The sequence below is a fragment of the Melospiza melodia genome, chromosome 9, assembly GCF_035770615.1.
Source record: "Melospiza melodia melodia isolate bMelMel2 chromosome 9, bMelMel2.pri, whole genome shotgun sequence".
NCBI classification, from domain to species: Eukaryota; Metazoa; Chordata; class Aves; order Passeriformes; family Passerellidae; genus Melospiza; species Melospiza melodia.
The window spans coordinates 8,903,799-8,920,615 of record NC_086202.1 but is presented as its reverse complement, the minus strand read 5'-3'; the positions used below and the strand labels follow the sequence as shown (position 1 = coordinate 8,920,615).

The 16,817-nt window shown below is 45.0% G+C and overlaps 1 protein-coding gene across 15 annotated transcripts in view; it reads left to right on the top strand.

Moving 5' to 3' along the window:
• The first annotated feature begins 6,438 nt into the window (after positions 1–6,438).
• The window catches only part of TCF7L2 (transcription factor 7 like 2), a 170,953-nt gene continuing 160,574 nt past the window's right edge, over positions 6,439–16,817 (top strand). For 4 of the 15 annotated variants that reach the window (XM_063163187.1, XM_063163184.1, XM_063163186.1 and 1 more), the window contains exons 1-3: positions 7,031–7,302; positions 7,628–7,694; positions 7,879–8,003. In XM_063163187.1, coding sequence (XP_063019257.1) covers positions 7,114–7,302; positions 7,628–7,694; positions 7,879–8,003 — 381 coding nt within the window. In that variant the 5' untranslated portion in view covers positions 7,031–7,113. Of the gene's footprint in view, positions 6,661–7,028; positions 7,303–7,627; positions 7,695–7,878; positions 8,004–16,817 lie in introns of those variants that run through there. The other 11 variants (XM_063163181.1, XM_063163180.1, XM_063163177.1 and 8 more) reach the window with 7 other exon arrangements.

The following is a 16,817-nucleotide window of genomic DNA, read 5'->3' as shown; positions in this document are numbered from 1 at the left end:
GGAACATGAAATCTAAGTGGACTGATTTGGAGAAAAAACTGAGGCACGAGGGAATGCACTGACTTGGCTGGGCTCCGAGGACAACAAATACATGAGAATCTATGTGAAGGAGCAGCACAAATACATGGAAACAGGAGACAAATATACAGAAACAGGAGACAGAGGCAGGCTGATTGGGAGCTTGAGGGCAACCCAGTAAGGGTAACACTGATGGGTTTGTTACAGATCATCTGATTAAGGTGACAAAGTCAATCATGTCTTTACACAATTAGAAGTCTCCAGGTAACAGTCCACAGGGCTACTGGGAAAATTTTACCTCTCTGACTTCAGGTGAAAGATCAAAACAGTGGGATGGAATAGGGTTGGAAAGCCTCTGGAGTTTGTTGAGGAAAACTTCGTAACACAGATGGTGGATGGCCAAAAGGTGGGTGATGGTCTCCTGGATCTGCTACTCACAAGCAAGGAAGAATTGGACAGGGATGTGGTAACAACAGCAGCTGTGGCTGTAGTGACTAAAAGGAGCCACAAATGTGACAGGAGTGAAGAAGACAAGCAGCAGAGCACAAATCTATGGCTTCGGGAGAGGAAACTCGGGCACCCAAGTTAGGACATTACAGTCTGAATAGGCAGACAATTGGATGCACACAAGACTGTTTGGATGACCAAACTCAAAGAATGGTGACTATGCCCTGAAACCCAGGTTATCAATGGCAGGTGCAGTAGTAAAGGGGCCTAAACCAGGGCCTGTCCTCTTTGGTATTTGCATCAATTACCTGGAGGAGGTCTCATAACATTTGCAGAGGACATCGAACATCGAATTGGAAAGTCCAATTAATATGCTGTAGGGCAGAGCTGCTGTCCACTGGGACCTGGAGAGGCTGGAGGAATGAGCCAACAGGAACATTATGAAATTCAGAAAGAATAAACGCAAAGTCCTAACTCAGAGTTGTCTCATTTCTGTCCTTGAAGGCTTTTGAAACCTGAATGAACAAATCCCTCAACAAACGTGTCTGAATTCAGAGCTAAAACATGTTTTGAGCAGGAGGCTGGACTGAAGGCATCTTCACGTCCCTTCCAACATGAGTGGTTCTTTGATTGCTTGGTATGATCAAATAATCTTCTGCTGTTAAACTTGATTGTTTTAAGAACTTACTACCCCTGTGCTGACTATTGTCATCCATCAGCCAGAATCCCTACAGCTGGAATGCAGCTGGCGCATGTTCATGTTCCTAGACCATTGCAAAACTAATCCCTTTTACCTCATATTGCAACAGACTACAAATGCACACGCAGCTAATTACTGTGTGTGTCAGTTGAAAGGGCAGTCCCTTCTGGCCCAGGGCATGCTCAGGGCTTTCAGCTTGCTGGGTTCCTTGCCTACCACCATCTGCTCTCAGCCATGGTTCACCTACAACACCACCCTCACTGACACTGCGTTAGTGCAAGCAAAATTATTATCACTGCATTGTCTGCATCACCATAACATGCACAAATTCTGGTGAGGGACCAGCAAAACCACCAAGAAAAAGAAGGCTCTTGCTCCAAAGCACTGACTGACTGCACGAGTGGGTGCTAGAGGCAGCAGGCAGAAGAAAGGGCCCAGGGAACCAGCCAGGCAGTGGTCTGCAAGCTCAGCCAGTGACCTCTGTGCTCCTGGTCCTTCAATGCCAACCTGTATTCCTTAGACAATCGAAGCACACTGCATCTGGCTAGTGCTTGGTGTGTGTCTGTGACCATGTACAGACATTATAAACACCTACACTCACCCTTCCTGTGAAATCAGAGTGGTTTACAACAGTCTTCTGCTTTGATTGTTTTGGAAAACAGACACATATAATTACAAATCTAAGGTGATTAGTTTCAAAGTGTCTACTTGTAACTAACCATGCTAAACTTGCTGGTTTCACTTGTTTGTGTTTGGGGTATTAGATACAGTCTGAGGCCATGGCCAGCTATATAGGTGCACCATATCCCTGCTGCACAAATAAATCAAACTAAAGCAGCCCAGTTCTTGTAGACTGACATTAGGATAAGTATATCTTAAGAAAGTTCTTATTCAGACTTGGCTTCAGGCAATAAAACGTCATAGATGTATAACTCTAGCGAGTGAAATTTCTAGGGAGCAAATTAGGCTAAAAACATCTTCTAGAGACAGCTAGAAAGGAATCAGACACCACCCGAAAATAAGGCAAGTTATGCAGTAAATGTTTCATTTATTGGATTTCTTCCATTACTATTAGGGTTAAAAGATGGGTTGTCAATAAAAATGGTATATTTATGGAGGGCTCCGTGTTTCAGAAGCCTATTTCTTGTCATTCACTCCTATAGTGCTTGATATCACCTCATGATAAAGTGTGAATAATCCCTGCATGAATGCATATTTCTACCCATTAACGATTTTATTATTTGACAGAATTATCTCTAACAAAAGCAAGTGGTACAGCTGTGGTTTAGGTGCTAAAAGGGAGGGATGTTCCTACTGAGCAATAGGCATGGCTTGGGAAGCAGAGCATGGATTGAGAGCCATTAAGCTGTGTTATGAGCTTGAAAAACAATGCATGCATTTTTTTGGAAATAATTTTCCAATGTTTCTCCATCAAATGAGGATAGAAAGTCCTCCTTTATCTAGTAGCACACAGTGACCTGGTCAGTACGTGTGACATCTAAAGCCACAAAGAAATCTGGCAGTAGCACCATGATCTGGCTGTTTGTTGATATTTTCCTTTTTAATAGGTTTCTTGGATTTTCACGTGTGCTTGTTTCAGTCAATGCAAATGACTGCAGACAGGAGCCATGGTTTCTGTGTTTTCATGCTGTCATCTTGTCTGCCCTAGAAAAAAATTCCCCTCTTTGCTAACTCTGGAAGAGCCAGTACTGGTAAGACACTAGGCAGATGTGTTTGCTTCCAGTTATTGGAACCTTTTCAATATTGATTTTTTTTTTTTTTTTTTGACATTCAGAGCAGATTTAATGATCCAAGATTATTTGTAAACATGCAGATTCCTTTGAGCTGTAGACTCAAATCCCAGCCTGGTCAACTAAAGTCCTTTTATCTTTCCAAAAGAAATAATTTGAATTTTACACATTGCAACCTACATTGGGACCTCTTGGAGAAGACCATGAAAACAGATTCACACCAAATATGTAAACATTAGCCAGGAGATCCAGCTGGCATTTAGCAGGCCATATTTCTCCAGTAAAGGCTTGGGCCTTTGGTGAGATGTTTAAGACTCCAAAACATTCCTCATAAAACAGTAAATTTCCTTGGCTGCCCCATGTCAACCTCTCCCCTCTTCAGTTCATTGCACTGTGAGCTGTGAGGTGAAGCCCACAAGGTTTTTCACTGCTGCTGTTCTACTGCAGGAGTCTCGGGACCAAACTGTTGGGCCAAAGTGTAAAATGGTGACGCCGTCATCAGTCACCAAACCCCACAGCTCAGATGTGGTACAATTGCAGCGAGTGGTGAGGGTCACAAAAGCTTGGAGAAAGGCACTTCCACTTCTTCATCTGTGCTAGAGGTCAGCTTTGGCAAGAAAGACAACATCTCTCGAATGTGGAGCACCTGGCTTTGTCTCTCTAGCTGTCACTTAAAATCGACTATTCAAACAATCAATCGTGTTTTGTGACATGGGCTAGCTTGAAATTTTTTTATTCTATTTTTTTTTTAAATATTGTGTTTCTTTCACTGTTAAACGCTATACTTTTTTTTTAAATCCAAGGTATCATCTGAGACTCTACTACTCAACAGCTGCTATTGACCCCTGGAGAGCTCTCACTTCCCTGACTGTGAAACAAATGGTTACATAAGGACAAATGATACAAATCAGATGCACAAGCCATCCAGAGTGACTTGTACTACTTTCATTCAACCGAGTTGGTTCAGTAACCATCTACAGTCCTTGGACTTCACAACCACACTCGCTCTAGGCTGCAGTTTGAAAATAAACCCCTGGAAGTTTGCAAAAGGAAGAACTTGATGAAAACTCGAGACCAGTTTCCTGGCCCTTCACGGGACTCCTCTGAATACGCCATGGGGGCAAAACTGCAAAAACGTGCCCAGGAAACACCTTCCACAGCTGGGGCACAGCCCCTTGCCCTTCCAGATCCATCTTCCACACCCAGGACCACCACTGGCATTGGGGCAAACAGCACTGAGCTCCCTCCTGGCAGCATTTACTCGTGTGAGTAACACTGCTTGCACGAGCAGTCCGGGCGTGGCATCACCTCCACAAGTCACCTGTCAGTGATGTGACTCATGTGTGAGCCTCCACGGAATCAGGCCCTTCTTCTGCAACCAGCTATGGGAAACAACTGCCTCTGTTCTGCACCCTAACTTTTGATGGTGCTTACTTAGTAGTTAGCAACTATGCTGGGACTGAAGCAAAAGCATGCTTGTTTAAAGAAAAATCCAGAGCAGATTGTAAAAAGATCTTGGGAAAACAAAACAAAACTGTGCAACTGTTTTTGTTCATTTGGATCAAATTATAGCACATGGCCCTGCAAAATAAATAGGAGTCTGTCACATTTGTATTTCTAATCTCGTATTGTTTTGGGATATAAAGGCGTCTGAAATCAAAAAGCAAACAAAAATGGAGAATATTTGTTAAGGTGTCACTGTGCAAGGCACTAGTTTGCAGAGACAGTAAGTACATAATCAGGGGTAAATGGGGAGCGTGCATGCCCACAGACAGTTATTCAGTGCAATTTCTGAAAGTAAAAAGCAAGTTAGTCAAAAGACCAGTGGAAAAAGAAACCGTTCAATGCATTTGTACATTGAGTTAACAGTGAAGTATTTCATTAGTCATGTTTTTACTTGGTGTCTTAAAATAATCCCTTTTCTGTCTCCATATTCCCACTTAGACATTGTTCACAGACTTATTTATTTATGAAGTCTGAAGGTTAGTCCCTACCTGCTGAGACTAATTAGCCCTGTTCTTTGTGTCCTATGCAATCCTGTCTGATTAAATGTACACATTTGTTTTACTTCTTTTCATGCTTCCTTTCACTCTACTTCTGCTTTACTGATTAATATTAAAGTTGTAAGTTGCAGTGATTTTTTTATTTCTATTTTGTCTGCATCTTTCCCTTTAGTATGCAAATTTCTATGTGAACTTTTTAATGCCTGAGAATTCGTGTTAGCCTTGTCGATCTCTGTATTATTATTTTTATTATTCTTTTATAGAAGACAGTTTAGCTGAAACCCCCAAACTCTCTAAATATTGCATGACAAATTGGCTTTGTTTTGGAAACCCTATGTGCTGAATGACCCTTAGCATGAGCAGCAGGTTAGATTTCTGGAGGAATGTTTGGATTATTTAGTACAGCCAGTCCCTTGCTTTCAAACACCATTTCCATTAGGCAATTTACTAATTCCCATTGAAATTACTGTCTCCCCCCACCCCCCTCCCCACTCCCCTCCTTTTGTTCCTTGCCCATGTTAAAGTTTCCAATTGACTCGTCCATTGTTACAATTTGTCACTGCTGGAAGATCAATTTGTTTTCCCCTTCCCCTGGCCACATTAGATTCGGGGAACAGATGCCGTTTCTCGCATCCGCACGACTCCGCTCCCCGTTTTGCTGCCGCGCGGGCAGAGCCCCTTCCCTTGGAGTGCCCCCCAGCAGCGCGATGTTTACGCCACCACAACTTTTCACTTCTGAAGTCTGGGAGTCCTTGATTCTCCGTCCTGCCATGCTAATTAACTTCTTAGCAGTCACATTCCTTTTCCTCCTCTCTCTCTCTCTTTTTTTTTTTTTTTTTACATCAAGGACCAGAAAACATTATGCCTTACTATAAGATAATTTGGAAATATCTGATCTTCAGCGAGTGATCTCACACATTTTCATCCTGCGTGTTATAACCATAATAAATGCAAGGACCAAGTGCTGCCCAAAAAAAAAAAAAAAGGGCTTTTACTATATTCTAGTGTTTATTATGATTGGAGTTTCTTGCCTCCAACGAGTGGCATGAAAAATGTTAACGGTTTAAAAAAAGCACCCACCGCACCACCCTGCCGTCACATGTACCCAAATAATAAGGGCACACAAACATCCTTCAGGAGAACCCGGGCTGCGGGGGGATGATATGTTTATTAATGTCCAGAATGTAAAAGTTGGCGCTCCCGGAGCGCGGAGTCAGGGACACCCGTTCGAGTGTTTTTCGCCTCGCTCCCCCCGTCCCGCAGCTCTGAGCTGCGGCGCACAAATTTTAAATAATTTTTTTTTTTTTTTTTTTGGCCAGCCTCTCCCCCCTCCTTTTGCGTGCCGGCCCCCCCAGCGGCGCCCCCGCCCCCGCTGCCCTCCCCTGGCGCTCCCGCTCCCATGCCAAAAAGGATCATTGTTAGTTTCCTACTTCCCCCACCCTCCTCCTCCTCCCCCTCCCGCGCCCCAGACCTGTTTATTTATGCAGACGTCACCGGGGAGCCCCCGCCCTCTCCTGCATCTCATTAAGTGCCTGGTGTGTTTCTCGCTCCCTGTCAATAATCCCGGATCCCAGACTTCTCCGTTCCTCCGGATTTCGATCCCCCTTTTTCTATCTGTCAATCAGCGCCGCCTTTGAACTGAAAAGCTCTCAGTCCAACTTCAACTCACTCAAACCCGAGCGGCACAGGCTCCCCATATCCGCGGCGACTGCCCCCCCGTCACAGCTGACTTCTGGGCTTGGTTTGTTGCATTATTTTTTTTTTTAACCCCCCTCCCCCCCCGCTGCTCCCCCCTCCCCACGGTTTATATATTTTTTATTATTATTAATTTTTCCGCGAGTGCGTGCGCGGGTGTGCGTGTGCGCGCAGTGCACGCCGAGCAGCTCCCGGGAAGAAAGAAAGAGAAAATCCCGAAGAAGGAAAGGAAGAAGCCTAAAGTCACTGGTGCAAAGGAGCAAAGAAGAGACATTTCCCTCCCCTCCTCCTCCCTCTTTTCCCCTCCCCAGGAGGAAAGAGAAGGGGAAAAAAAAGAAACTTTCACCTTGGACTCTTCTTTTTTGGTGCAAACTTTCCTCCCCCCCCCCTTCTTTTTCCTTTTCCCCCCCCATTCCCCTCCTTTTTTTTTTTTTTTTCTTTTGTTTTTCCCCTTCCCCTTTTTGCAAAATTGCTGCTGGTGGGGTGAAGCAGGAGGAAAATGCCGCAGCTGAACGGCGGTGGAGGGGACGACCTGGGCGCCAACGATGAACTGATCTCTTTCAAAGACGAAGGGGAGCAGGAGGAGAAGATCTCCGAGAACTCCTCGGCGGAGAGGGATTTAGCTGATGTCAAGTCGTCTCTCGTCAATGAATCAGAAACGAATCAAAACAGCTCCTCAGACTCGGAGGTACGGGGGAAGCCCCCCGCGGGGCCGTTTCGGGGCGGCGGGCGGGGGCCGCGCTGTGCCCGGGGCCGCGCCGGGGCCGGGGGCGCCGCGCCGGGTCCCGCTCCCGCCGGCGCCCAACTTTCTCCGCGGCACCAACTTGTGTAACGATGCCTTCTGTTTTGTTCTGTTTGTTTCCCCTTCCACCTTCTCCCCGCACCTCTCCCTTCTTTTTCGCCTTTCATTCCTCCTCTTCTCCCTTCTCCCCCCCACCCCCCAAAAACCATCCTCCCCACCCCAACCACCCCTTTCCCCGACTGCCCCACGCCGACCCCCGGCTCGCTCCCAGGCGGAGCGGCGACCCCCGCCTCGGTCCGAAACTTTCAGAGATAAATCCCGGGAAAGTTTAGAGGAAGGTGAGTACGCGGGCCCGGCCGGCACCGCCGCCCGCCCCGCACCGCCGCCCCTCCGCCGGGCGCCCGGCTCCTCTTTTGGGGACACTTGCTAAAAAAACTTTTCCTTCCCCCCCTCTCCTCCCTTCTCTTCCCCCTGTTGCCCCGTTCCTTCCCCGCTCCCGCTCGTGTCTCCCCGCCATGTTAGCTGCGAAGAGGCAAGATGGAGGGTTGTTTAAGGGCCCACCATACCCGGGTTATCCCTTTATAATGATCCCCGACCTCAGCAGCCCGTATCTGCCCAATGGATCGCTCTCTCCGACGGCGAGAACGGTAAGTGCCGGTTTTTTTCCCCCTCTCTTTCCTCTCCCCCCCGCTCCTTGCCCGGCTCCCGCCGCCGCCGCGCTCCCGGTGCCTCGCTCGCCCCGGCCCTGCCGCCGCCCCCTCCCCCGCGCCGCAAACTTTCCAAACTCGGCGGGCCGCGGCGGGAGGGCGATTGTTTACACTTCGCCATATTCCTTTCATTTTTCCCCCTCGTTTATTTCTTATTTTGTCATTTTCTTATTTGTTGTTAATTTCTTTTTTACTTTCAGTTTTGTGGGCAGTTTTTTTTTTTTTTTGAGCCCTTGTAACCTCCGCTGCGGGGGGGGGGTGGTGTGGGGAAGAAAAAAGCAAACAAATTCCAAACAACACCTATTTCAGCCTCAAAACAAAACTGGAAAGAAATTTTTAAAAACCCAAGAAGTTTGGGGTTGGCGGGTTTTTTTCCCCCTCCCCCCATTCCCTTCTCTCCCGTGTCCTCTCCCCTTCCTTGGGGAGGGGGGTTATTTTCTCCCGGCCGAGCCCGAGATCCGCTCCTCCACAAACTCCTCGTTTTCCATGGTGATCCGTCGCCTTCTGCCCTCCTCCGTGGCGGCTGGGCCGGCTCCCCCTCCCCTTTCCTCCCCCTTAACCCTCTCCTGCCCTCGCCCGCCCCGGCCTGCGGGAGCGGCGATTTCATTGCGGCCCTCCGGGCCGTGCGTGCCGCGAGTTGTGCCCGGGCTCAGCCCGCTCCGGCCGCCCCGATCCGCGCCCCGCGGCGTGCGGGGGCCGAGCGCCGCTGCCCTGCCCGCCGGGGCCGGGGCCGAGCCCGGGGAGCGGCTCCGTCCCGGTGAGGAGCGGGGGGAGCCGCGCTCGGGGCACAGGGCTGAGTCCGGAAACAACTCGCCTCGCTTGGCTCTGGCAACAACAGCAGCAGCGCAAAAAATAATCAGACAAGTCGAGCAAAATTCCTCTTGGAAGTATGCTGGCAGGAAAACAATTTGCTGAAAGCGTCCGGTTTTTGTTGGTGTTTTTTTTTAACCTTTTTTTTTTTTTTTTCCACCCCTAACTCGGGGTTCACTGGCGGGGGGTGCAGGTCTGCGTGTGCCTGCAGCTGGAGCGAGGTTTAGCCCAGATCCCAGGAAACTTTGGGGTCTGCTGGTGGGTTTGTAGTCCCAGCTGTTTTCCCCGCTCGTAGTGTCACCCACGGTGTGCTCTACTGTAACATCAGATTTCTCAAGTGTCACCTTTCCTTTTCTTTTTAAAAGAGTTTAAAAATTTTTCGTTTTGAATGCTTAAATCCACTGGGACTTCCAAACACCACTGATTCCTACCGATGGCTTTAGCGTTGCTGTTTTGTTTCTTCTGGGTGTTTCTGAGTCTGAAGCGTTCCCACCATCACCATGTGTGTTTATACACTTTTTTTTTTTCCTTGTGGTAACACGAGATAGCGATTTACAATAATAGATCTACTGTTGGGTAGATGTTGAAGCCGTACTAATGACTGAGGGCTTGGACAACTTCAGTATATCAGATCTACAAGTGTTTTAAAGCATTAAAATATTAAACATCGGGTCAGTCTTGTTTTCACTTAGTAAAACGTCAGTAGACACAGATTAGTAAATGTAGAGTGACAGGGAGGTTGTGAGGAAGGTTTTCTGACTTTGCATATGTTTAGGGCTGTGGCAGAGTTTTATTTTGGAAGCTTGTGAGGCTCTTTTTGTGAGGAGGTGATTTCTGGGACAGTAGCAGAGGGGTGACTGCAGTTTGCAATTGTAATGATGGGGAGGGGAATTCAGGGGCTGAATGCATTATATTTTTTCTTTTGAATATGGTCGCCCACATGTATATGGATGATGGTGATAAATTCCAAATTCCATAAGTACCAGAATCCAGATGGCAAAACAATCTTTGTTCCAAATCACTTTGTTACGAATTGTGAAGCTTTGTATTCCTTTTTTTTTTCCCCCTCGTTTTTTACCTTCAGTGCATTCCACTGTTCCAAGTGCAGACTAATCGGAAGCACACCTCTGCTGCCTTTTTCTTAAAGCGTTTTTCTTACACCAGTTCCAGCTCTTTTTTTCCTCATTACCTTTATTACAGATCCCTTTTCCCTTAGCATGTGGGGTAGGGTTCTTCAGCAGTCAGCTCTCCTGGAGCATTCCTCCCCTTGCTCCCCCACCGCTAAAAAAGGCCTCCATAGGAATGTTGGGTCCGTGTGAATTAAAGGTGCTGTACAAAAGCTTACAGGTTGGTTTATTGTTGGTATAGCAGGTGGCCTGCTTGTGTTATCAGATGAATTCTGAAAGGATATTTCCACACTCAATAGGCTATTTTCTTATTTCCACATCCAGGCTCCAGCAACCTTCTCCTATCTTCTTAACCTTATTCTTTCACATTCCGTATGCTTGTTTGTTTGCCTGCCACTTAATTATAGCCAGGAAAAATTAAAGTTGTTTATTTAGGCCTGAGAGCAGAATATTATAAAGATTCAGCGGGATAGCTGTTGTCTGTCACACACTATTTTTAGGTGGATTCTAGTTCTCTGCTGTACCAGCTTTCAATTCCAGATGAACTAGATCTTTCTCTTTCCTGTTTGATTTTATTTTATTTTTAAATACGCGTTGGAAAGGTATAGATGGTTCTGCATAATTACGAATTTTATTTTTATTTATGTAGTTTTTCCTGGAGCCATATTTGTTGAGTGTCAGAGCATGCAAGGTAAAGAGGTGATGCAGATACGTAGCAAAATTGTTTTTCTTTTCCTTTTGCTGTTGTACAATCTTAAAAGTCTGTGGGTGTGGTTTTTTTGTTGTGTTTTTTTTTTTTTTCCCTGGATTTTTTTTTTTGTTGCTTTATTTGGGGGTGGAGTGTGATTATGGTGTTTTTTAAATGTACCTGTAATTGTCTGTTCAAGAGCAAACTTGTGGGCAGCAATTTCTCCTTTACTGCTTCAGGAATGTGAAGAATTATGAAGCATCATAAAATCTGCTTATGAGGAATAATCTATTCTCAAGGATAACGCTTTAAATACTGCAAACTCTTTATCAAGGTTGATAGGAATAATTTTATTTTTAAAAATCAAAGATTTTTTGCATGCTAATCTTGCTGTTGATAGATTACTGTAGTGGGCTTATGAGAATAGATGTTATTAAATAGAGGTCTAGTCAAATAGTACTGAAGTGACGCATCTGAGAGCACCAGTTCCATCCCTGCACTTGTGGAGGGACTGGGGTGGCTGCATGTTGTGGGTAATAAAGGAGACTTGTTTTCCTTTCAGAGTTGGAAAACATAGAAGTGGTGTACTTGATTTTTAGCTTAAATTTGGAGCTCGGTTAATGCTTTTGGTAAGCAAATATATGCAGTGTAATGTGAGAAAACCCTGCTGGTGGATGCTCTTATTTTTACTAGTGCTGTTGCATCTTCCTTTCCCCTGAGTTGTTGCTGGCTGAGTGAGGCTGTAGGGATAAGCTTATGTTTGGCCCCAAAGTTTGGGAGTCGGGAATAGCTGTGCTGGAGAGCAGCCCCATCGCCTTGATTTTTATGTTTAGGAGGAAACATTTTTTTTTTAATTAATTGCCTTGAAAAATTGATGTTTTTCTTTATCTACTGAATCAAACAATGTAATCCTTCGTATTACAAAAGCTTTAGACCCTGGGGTGTGAAGGGTTAATGGTGGTCCTTTTTTTTTTCCCCTCCCTCCAATTGTTTTGACAACACTTTTCAAAGTGTGACATTCCAAGCCCTTGCAATACAATGTAATATTACTGTAATTACACAGGTCATTACATTTTAAATAGAGAACAATAAAATGCTTATCGCCCTGAAAAAGAACAGGTGTTCTTGCCCTTCTTTGGTGTTTATGCTAATTGTTTTTCATCTCCTTCAGAAATATTTATGGCTGGAGTGTTAAGGTTTCAGTCTCGATGTGACAATATTAATTCTTTACTAATCTTTATGGTTGAGGTTTAATGTCTGCAGTATGGATTATAGTATTAATGTCCACCAACTAATTTAATAATGTAGATACAACTTAATATGTCAGCACTTTGGTACTTTATGATACAGAGCTATTCAGTGGAGAGTGAATTATTTGCTTTGTTTAAAAAAAAATGAATGGACATGCTTTTAATAAAGTTTCTGGACTTGTGTAAAAACAAGCTGTTAAATAAGAACTGATGATCCTGTGGTGTAAATCAAATGGAGCCTCCATAAAAGAAACTTTGCTCGTGCTTAATTAGGTAGATTGCTGAATCACTCTGCTATAGCATTAGCATAGCTGGTATACAGTGGCAAACAGACTGTGTTTGTTAACTTACTTGCAGTAAAGATGCTGATTTATTTTTAATGCTATGCTTTTTTCTGTTTTTCTTTTTTTTCCGTCTTTTTCTTTTTTTTTTTCCTTGATAAGATTTTATTCTGGAGCAAATGCTGCATTGCTTGCTCCATCAGTTTCTCTTCAGGGGGCTATGAAAATTAGTTAGAGAAAAGTTTCATGTTTCTGGGACCTTGCAAAACAATATAATGCAGTACTGTTACTTGAGTGTACAGGATAATTGCAGGACTGCACTTCATTAAAAATAATATTTGCTTTGGAAATCGAACAATTTTAATAGGTGCACCAGTGGCTGATCTGTAGTGTAAAAAAAATACAGTAGATGCCTTTCCAGGTTTTTTGAATGCATTCATACAACGACTGAGGATGTTGAAGAGAGTGGTGTGGTTTATTTTTTCCCTTTTTCCCCTTCATTTTTTTTGTTCAAGCAAGTATGTGCTGATTTGTCAGCTGAAGATGGAGGGGGGGAAGGAATATGTTGCAGCTTTCACTGGCGCTTGTAAACCAGAATGTAGGTAAAAATGTTTTAAATTTGTCAAGACTTTCATGAGTGGGCCCCAAAATCAGATAAAAAATGTGGTGTAGAGAAAAAGGACAGCTGCAGATTTTTTGTGTGGACGTGTGTTTCTGTACCATGACTAAAAACTCTAAGGACCTTTTCCCAGCTGTCTGGGAGTTATGTGGAAGTTGGATTATTGGCAGTTAAGCATGAGACAACCTGGATTTAGCAAATGCTCTCCTACACAGGAAGCAGATGACATTATCCTGGGGGAAGGGAGGAGATCCTTCTCCAGGCACAGCCTGGGGGGAGACGCCTGCTCCCCCCAGCCTCAGAGCAGCCAAAAATGAGGGCTGGCCATAGGCACTAGCACCTTGGGGTTTTTTCAGGGCTTTTTGGTGAAATCAGACACTTTCCTTGCACATTGGGGCTGTTGTGAGAAGTTTTGCTTTGGAGGGAGTTGTGAGGTTTGGGGGGATGTTTAAAGCTGTGTTCCCCGGGTGTCCCCTTAGTCCCATGTCCTGGGAAATATGTAAGTAAGCCTTAAAACTTTGACTTTTAATTGGGCACATTTGTGAAGGAAATGGTTAATTTTACAACCAAAGGCAAACTTGCACCTCGACAGGTCTGCTGAAAGAAATGTGCCACAGTCGTTTGCTGGCAAGCACGGCAGGGTCATAAATCCACGGGGTTTATTTACAGCCTATAACACTTATGAATGTTAAGATATTTGACGCCACGCTGGCCTTATAATATCCAAGGTCCACAGACACTGGCAGTGGGTCAAATTTCTTTCACTAATTATAAGCAATGAGAGATGAAGTGTGGTGCTGGGGGTGTGTGGGGGAGATATGGAAATCCTTTCTCTCCCCACCTAAAAGCGAACAATATTTCTACTGCTCCTCCCAACCGCTGCTTTATGTTTGTGCTTTTTTTTTTTTCTTTTTTGTTACGTGGGCTCCGAAGTTTATAATTAACGCTTGTGGTGCTGTAGAGGCTGGGCAGTGGGTGATGCAGCCAGGCCAAAGGAGGGAAGAAGTTTAGCACAGCTCATGTCCTTTACAGAGGTCTCGGCAGTATCGTGCAGCATTTCCTAGATACCGGCACAAGCTAACATTTAAAGGCAGATGACACCTGGAAATGTCCTTTAATTTTCTCACATACCGCTGAGCTGGGGACGAAAGAAAAAAACTGCCTCGGGTTTTATGCAGGAGGAGGATGCTTGGAAATACAGATATTAGAGTGGTTTGTGTGTACAAAACAGGGCCTCTTAGAAAGCAGCCAAAGCCCACGTTAAGGGAAAACATGCGCTGAATGAATGAAGATGTTGAGGTTAGAGGCAGTTTTTAGGGGAGAAGCCCTGTGTCCTGCTGGAAGGGACAGTGTGGGATGGACGCGTAGGTCAGCGTGGAGGGGAGCAGGGGGACGTGCACAGGGTGGTGTTTTGGGAGGGGTTAACTGGGGGGAGGCACTGCGAGAGCAGGGGGGCCACTGGAGAGTAATTGGAGGACAAAGGAGGGATGTTGGAGCGGGAGGAGAAATTGCAGAAACTTGGGGGGGGGGGGGGGCGGGGGAAACGCCAGTATTTGAATGGATGGTTGGAGGGGAAGCTTGGGATCTGGGGATTGACTCTTAAGTGTCAGGAGAGTCTGGGGCCCGAGAAGAAACAGTGCTTGGCTCAGCGGAGCTCGTTGTTCTCTGCTCACTCCCCATTACACACGCTTTGTAGAGTGGACCGTCAGATTTGAAGTGCTGCAGTCTTGTCTGTGCTGGGGGTGTGTGTGTGTTTTAACAAGATAATGTGATTACTCAAATATGCCTAGGTGTTACTTTTAGCTTTAATTTCTCCAGCAGTTGATTTCGGGTTCCCTCTAGGTTACTGTTGTCCTTGGAGACTAATTTAAGAAAAAGGCAGGGTTATGTGTGTGGTGGAAAGCTGCACTCCTTTAGACATATGTTTTTCTTCTAGAGCCATGTAAAGCCTGACTTAAAAAAAAAAAAAAAAGAAAAAAAGAGGGGGCTGTCAATTCAGCTCTTCCACAAATAGCTGTACAGTTTTGTTGAAGGTTTTATGCATTTCCCTAATCAATGGAGCGCTGTGACTTATTAGCCCCCAGGGACAGATCCGAATCCCCCAGCACTGCGCTGCAAAGCTGGTGTGGTATTGTACCTTTTTAACAGGTTATCAACAAGGATGTTCCCCTCATTCCCAAGATGCTTCCCACCCCCTCCAGCATCTCCCCCCTGTGATTCTTTCCGGCAAAAATCTGTTCAGTCTCACGCTTTTGTTTTAGGTTGGCTAAACCCTCGACCCTTATTCTTTGTGGGGTCACGCTCAGGCAACTGGGCAGTGCTGAATGAGTTAAGTCTCTGGCTGAAGTTTGGCTTCATGCAACTAAATTTGAGGCCTGGTAGGCATTAGCAGGGCACAGCACATTTACAGAGCTTAATTAGTACGCGCTGTAATTGTTCATGGTCTGCCAGAAGGAGTAATGTTCAGGAAAAGTGGAGTCGTTCTTCTGCAGTCTTTAGTTTTAAAACGATAAATCACTTGCATATTTGTGCAGTGATTCAAATGGAGCTGAGACCTCTCCATCTCAACATGTGGTAAATTGTAAAGTCAATGAATTGCAGATGTAGGGTACAGCAGATTCTCTAAGAAAATGCAGAATGAATGGGAACGGGTGATGCTATAAATACGTACTGAGAAGATAGCTGGGTTTCTGCTTGCTGTGCCAAATTTGATAAACTAAAGATATTAGCAATTTTGTTCTAAATGTATTTATTTTAAATATCCTTAAACTAAGTGTAGGGGTACCATGTTACTTCACTTAGTGAGGTTTTTATTAATATTCCAGAACAATGGGATTCATATGGAAATGCGCGTGATAGCCATATTAATATAAATTAATTCATCATGGGTAATACTGTAGCTGTTACTGGAGGAGTTTATAGTGCTGGGACACTTTCAAGTGTGGCTACAGCAACTTACAAGAAATGTTGTGGTATCCTAGTTGAGGGAGGTACTGGGATTGTTATGTATCTCACCATAGCATTTCATATCTGCCTGTGATTCCTTCCACCTTCCGAGAGACTTTTTGGGCGCACTAATCCAACAGCCTAGAGCCTGTTTTAAAAAAGCAAAGCACAAACAAAACTGTGTGCTACAGATTGACATCGTAAATGCTTCGTATTGTTTCTTTTGCCTTTTTTTTTTTTTTTTTTTCAATGTGCAGAATGTGTGTCACTCTTACTGCTGTGAAATCTTGTCTTCCTTGGGCTTGGTCCAAGATCCATTGAAGTCAGTGGAAAAAAGGCTTCTATTAATAACGAAGGGCTTTGCATCAGGCCCCGTGTGTCTTGAACCAATGGCCAAGTTCTTCAAAAGTGGATGAAGGCGTTGAGAATGCCAAACTCAACTAAATATGATATTGATGTATAGCTCCTTCATCATGGTCCTTTGCTCCTGGAGGAGGGAGGGAGGCTGGGAGAAGTCAAGTTGCATTCCCAGTGGTGTATTCTTGAATGAGCTCCTGCTTCTGCAGTATTTCACACAGAAGTGTGGAGCATCCTGGCAGCATCAGGGTTTGGTCCCAGGCTGTGTTGCATGTCAGTTCTGCTTTTCTAATACGAGTAGGTGGATTTGTATGGAAGTTGTAAAAGTTAATGATTGTTCTCTGACTCATATGCTGCTGGCTTCAGCAAAGAAGAAATGATAACAGGAAAATGATAGAAATTATAGGAGCCAAGTAGGCTTTGAGTGGAGAATGGATTTATGTTGTTTGAAATGCCTTTGCTGCTTGGTGGAGGAAGTGCAAGGAGGGAGAAGATGGGAGGGCAGTTTCTTTTCGGGGTCAGATGTTTGGGGTACCAAACTCCTGCAAGCATTTAGTTAGGGAGTGAGGCTGAATTCAGGGGGGACTCTGGTTGGACTTGACCATTTTGTTCTTCCTGCTGACACAATTAGTCCTGCATAACTGTTCTCCCCTCTTGGCAGAGCAGGTTTTAGTGC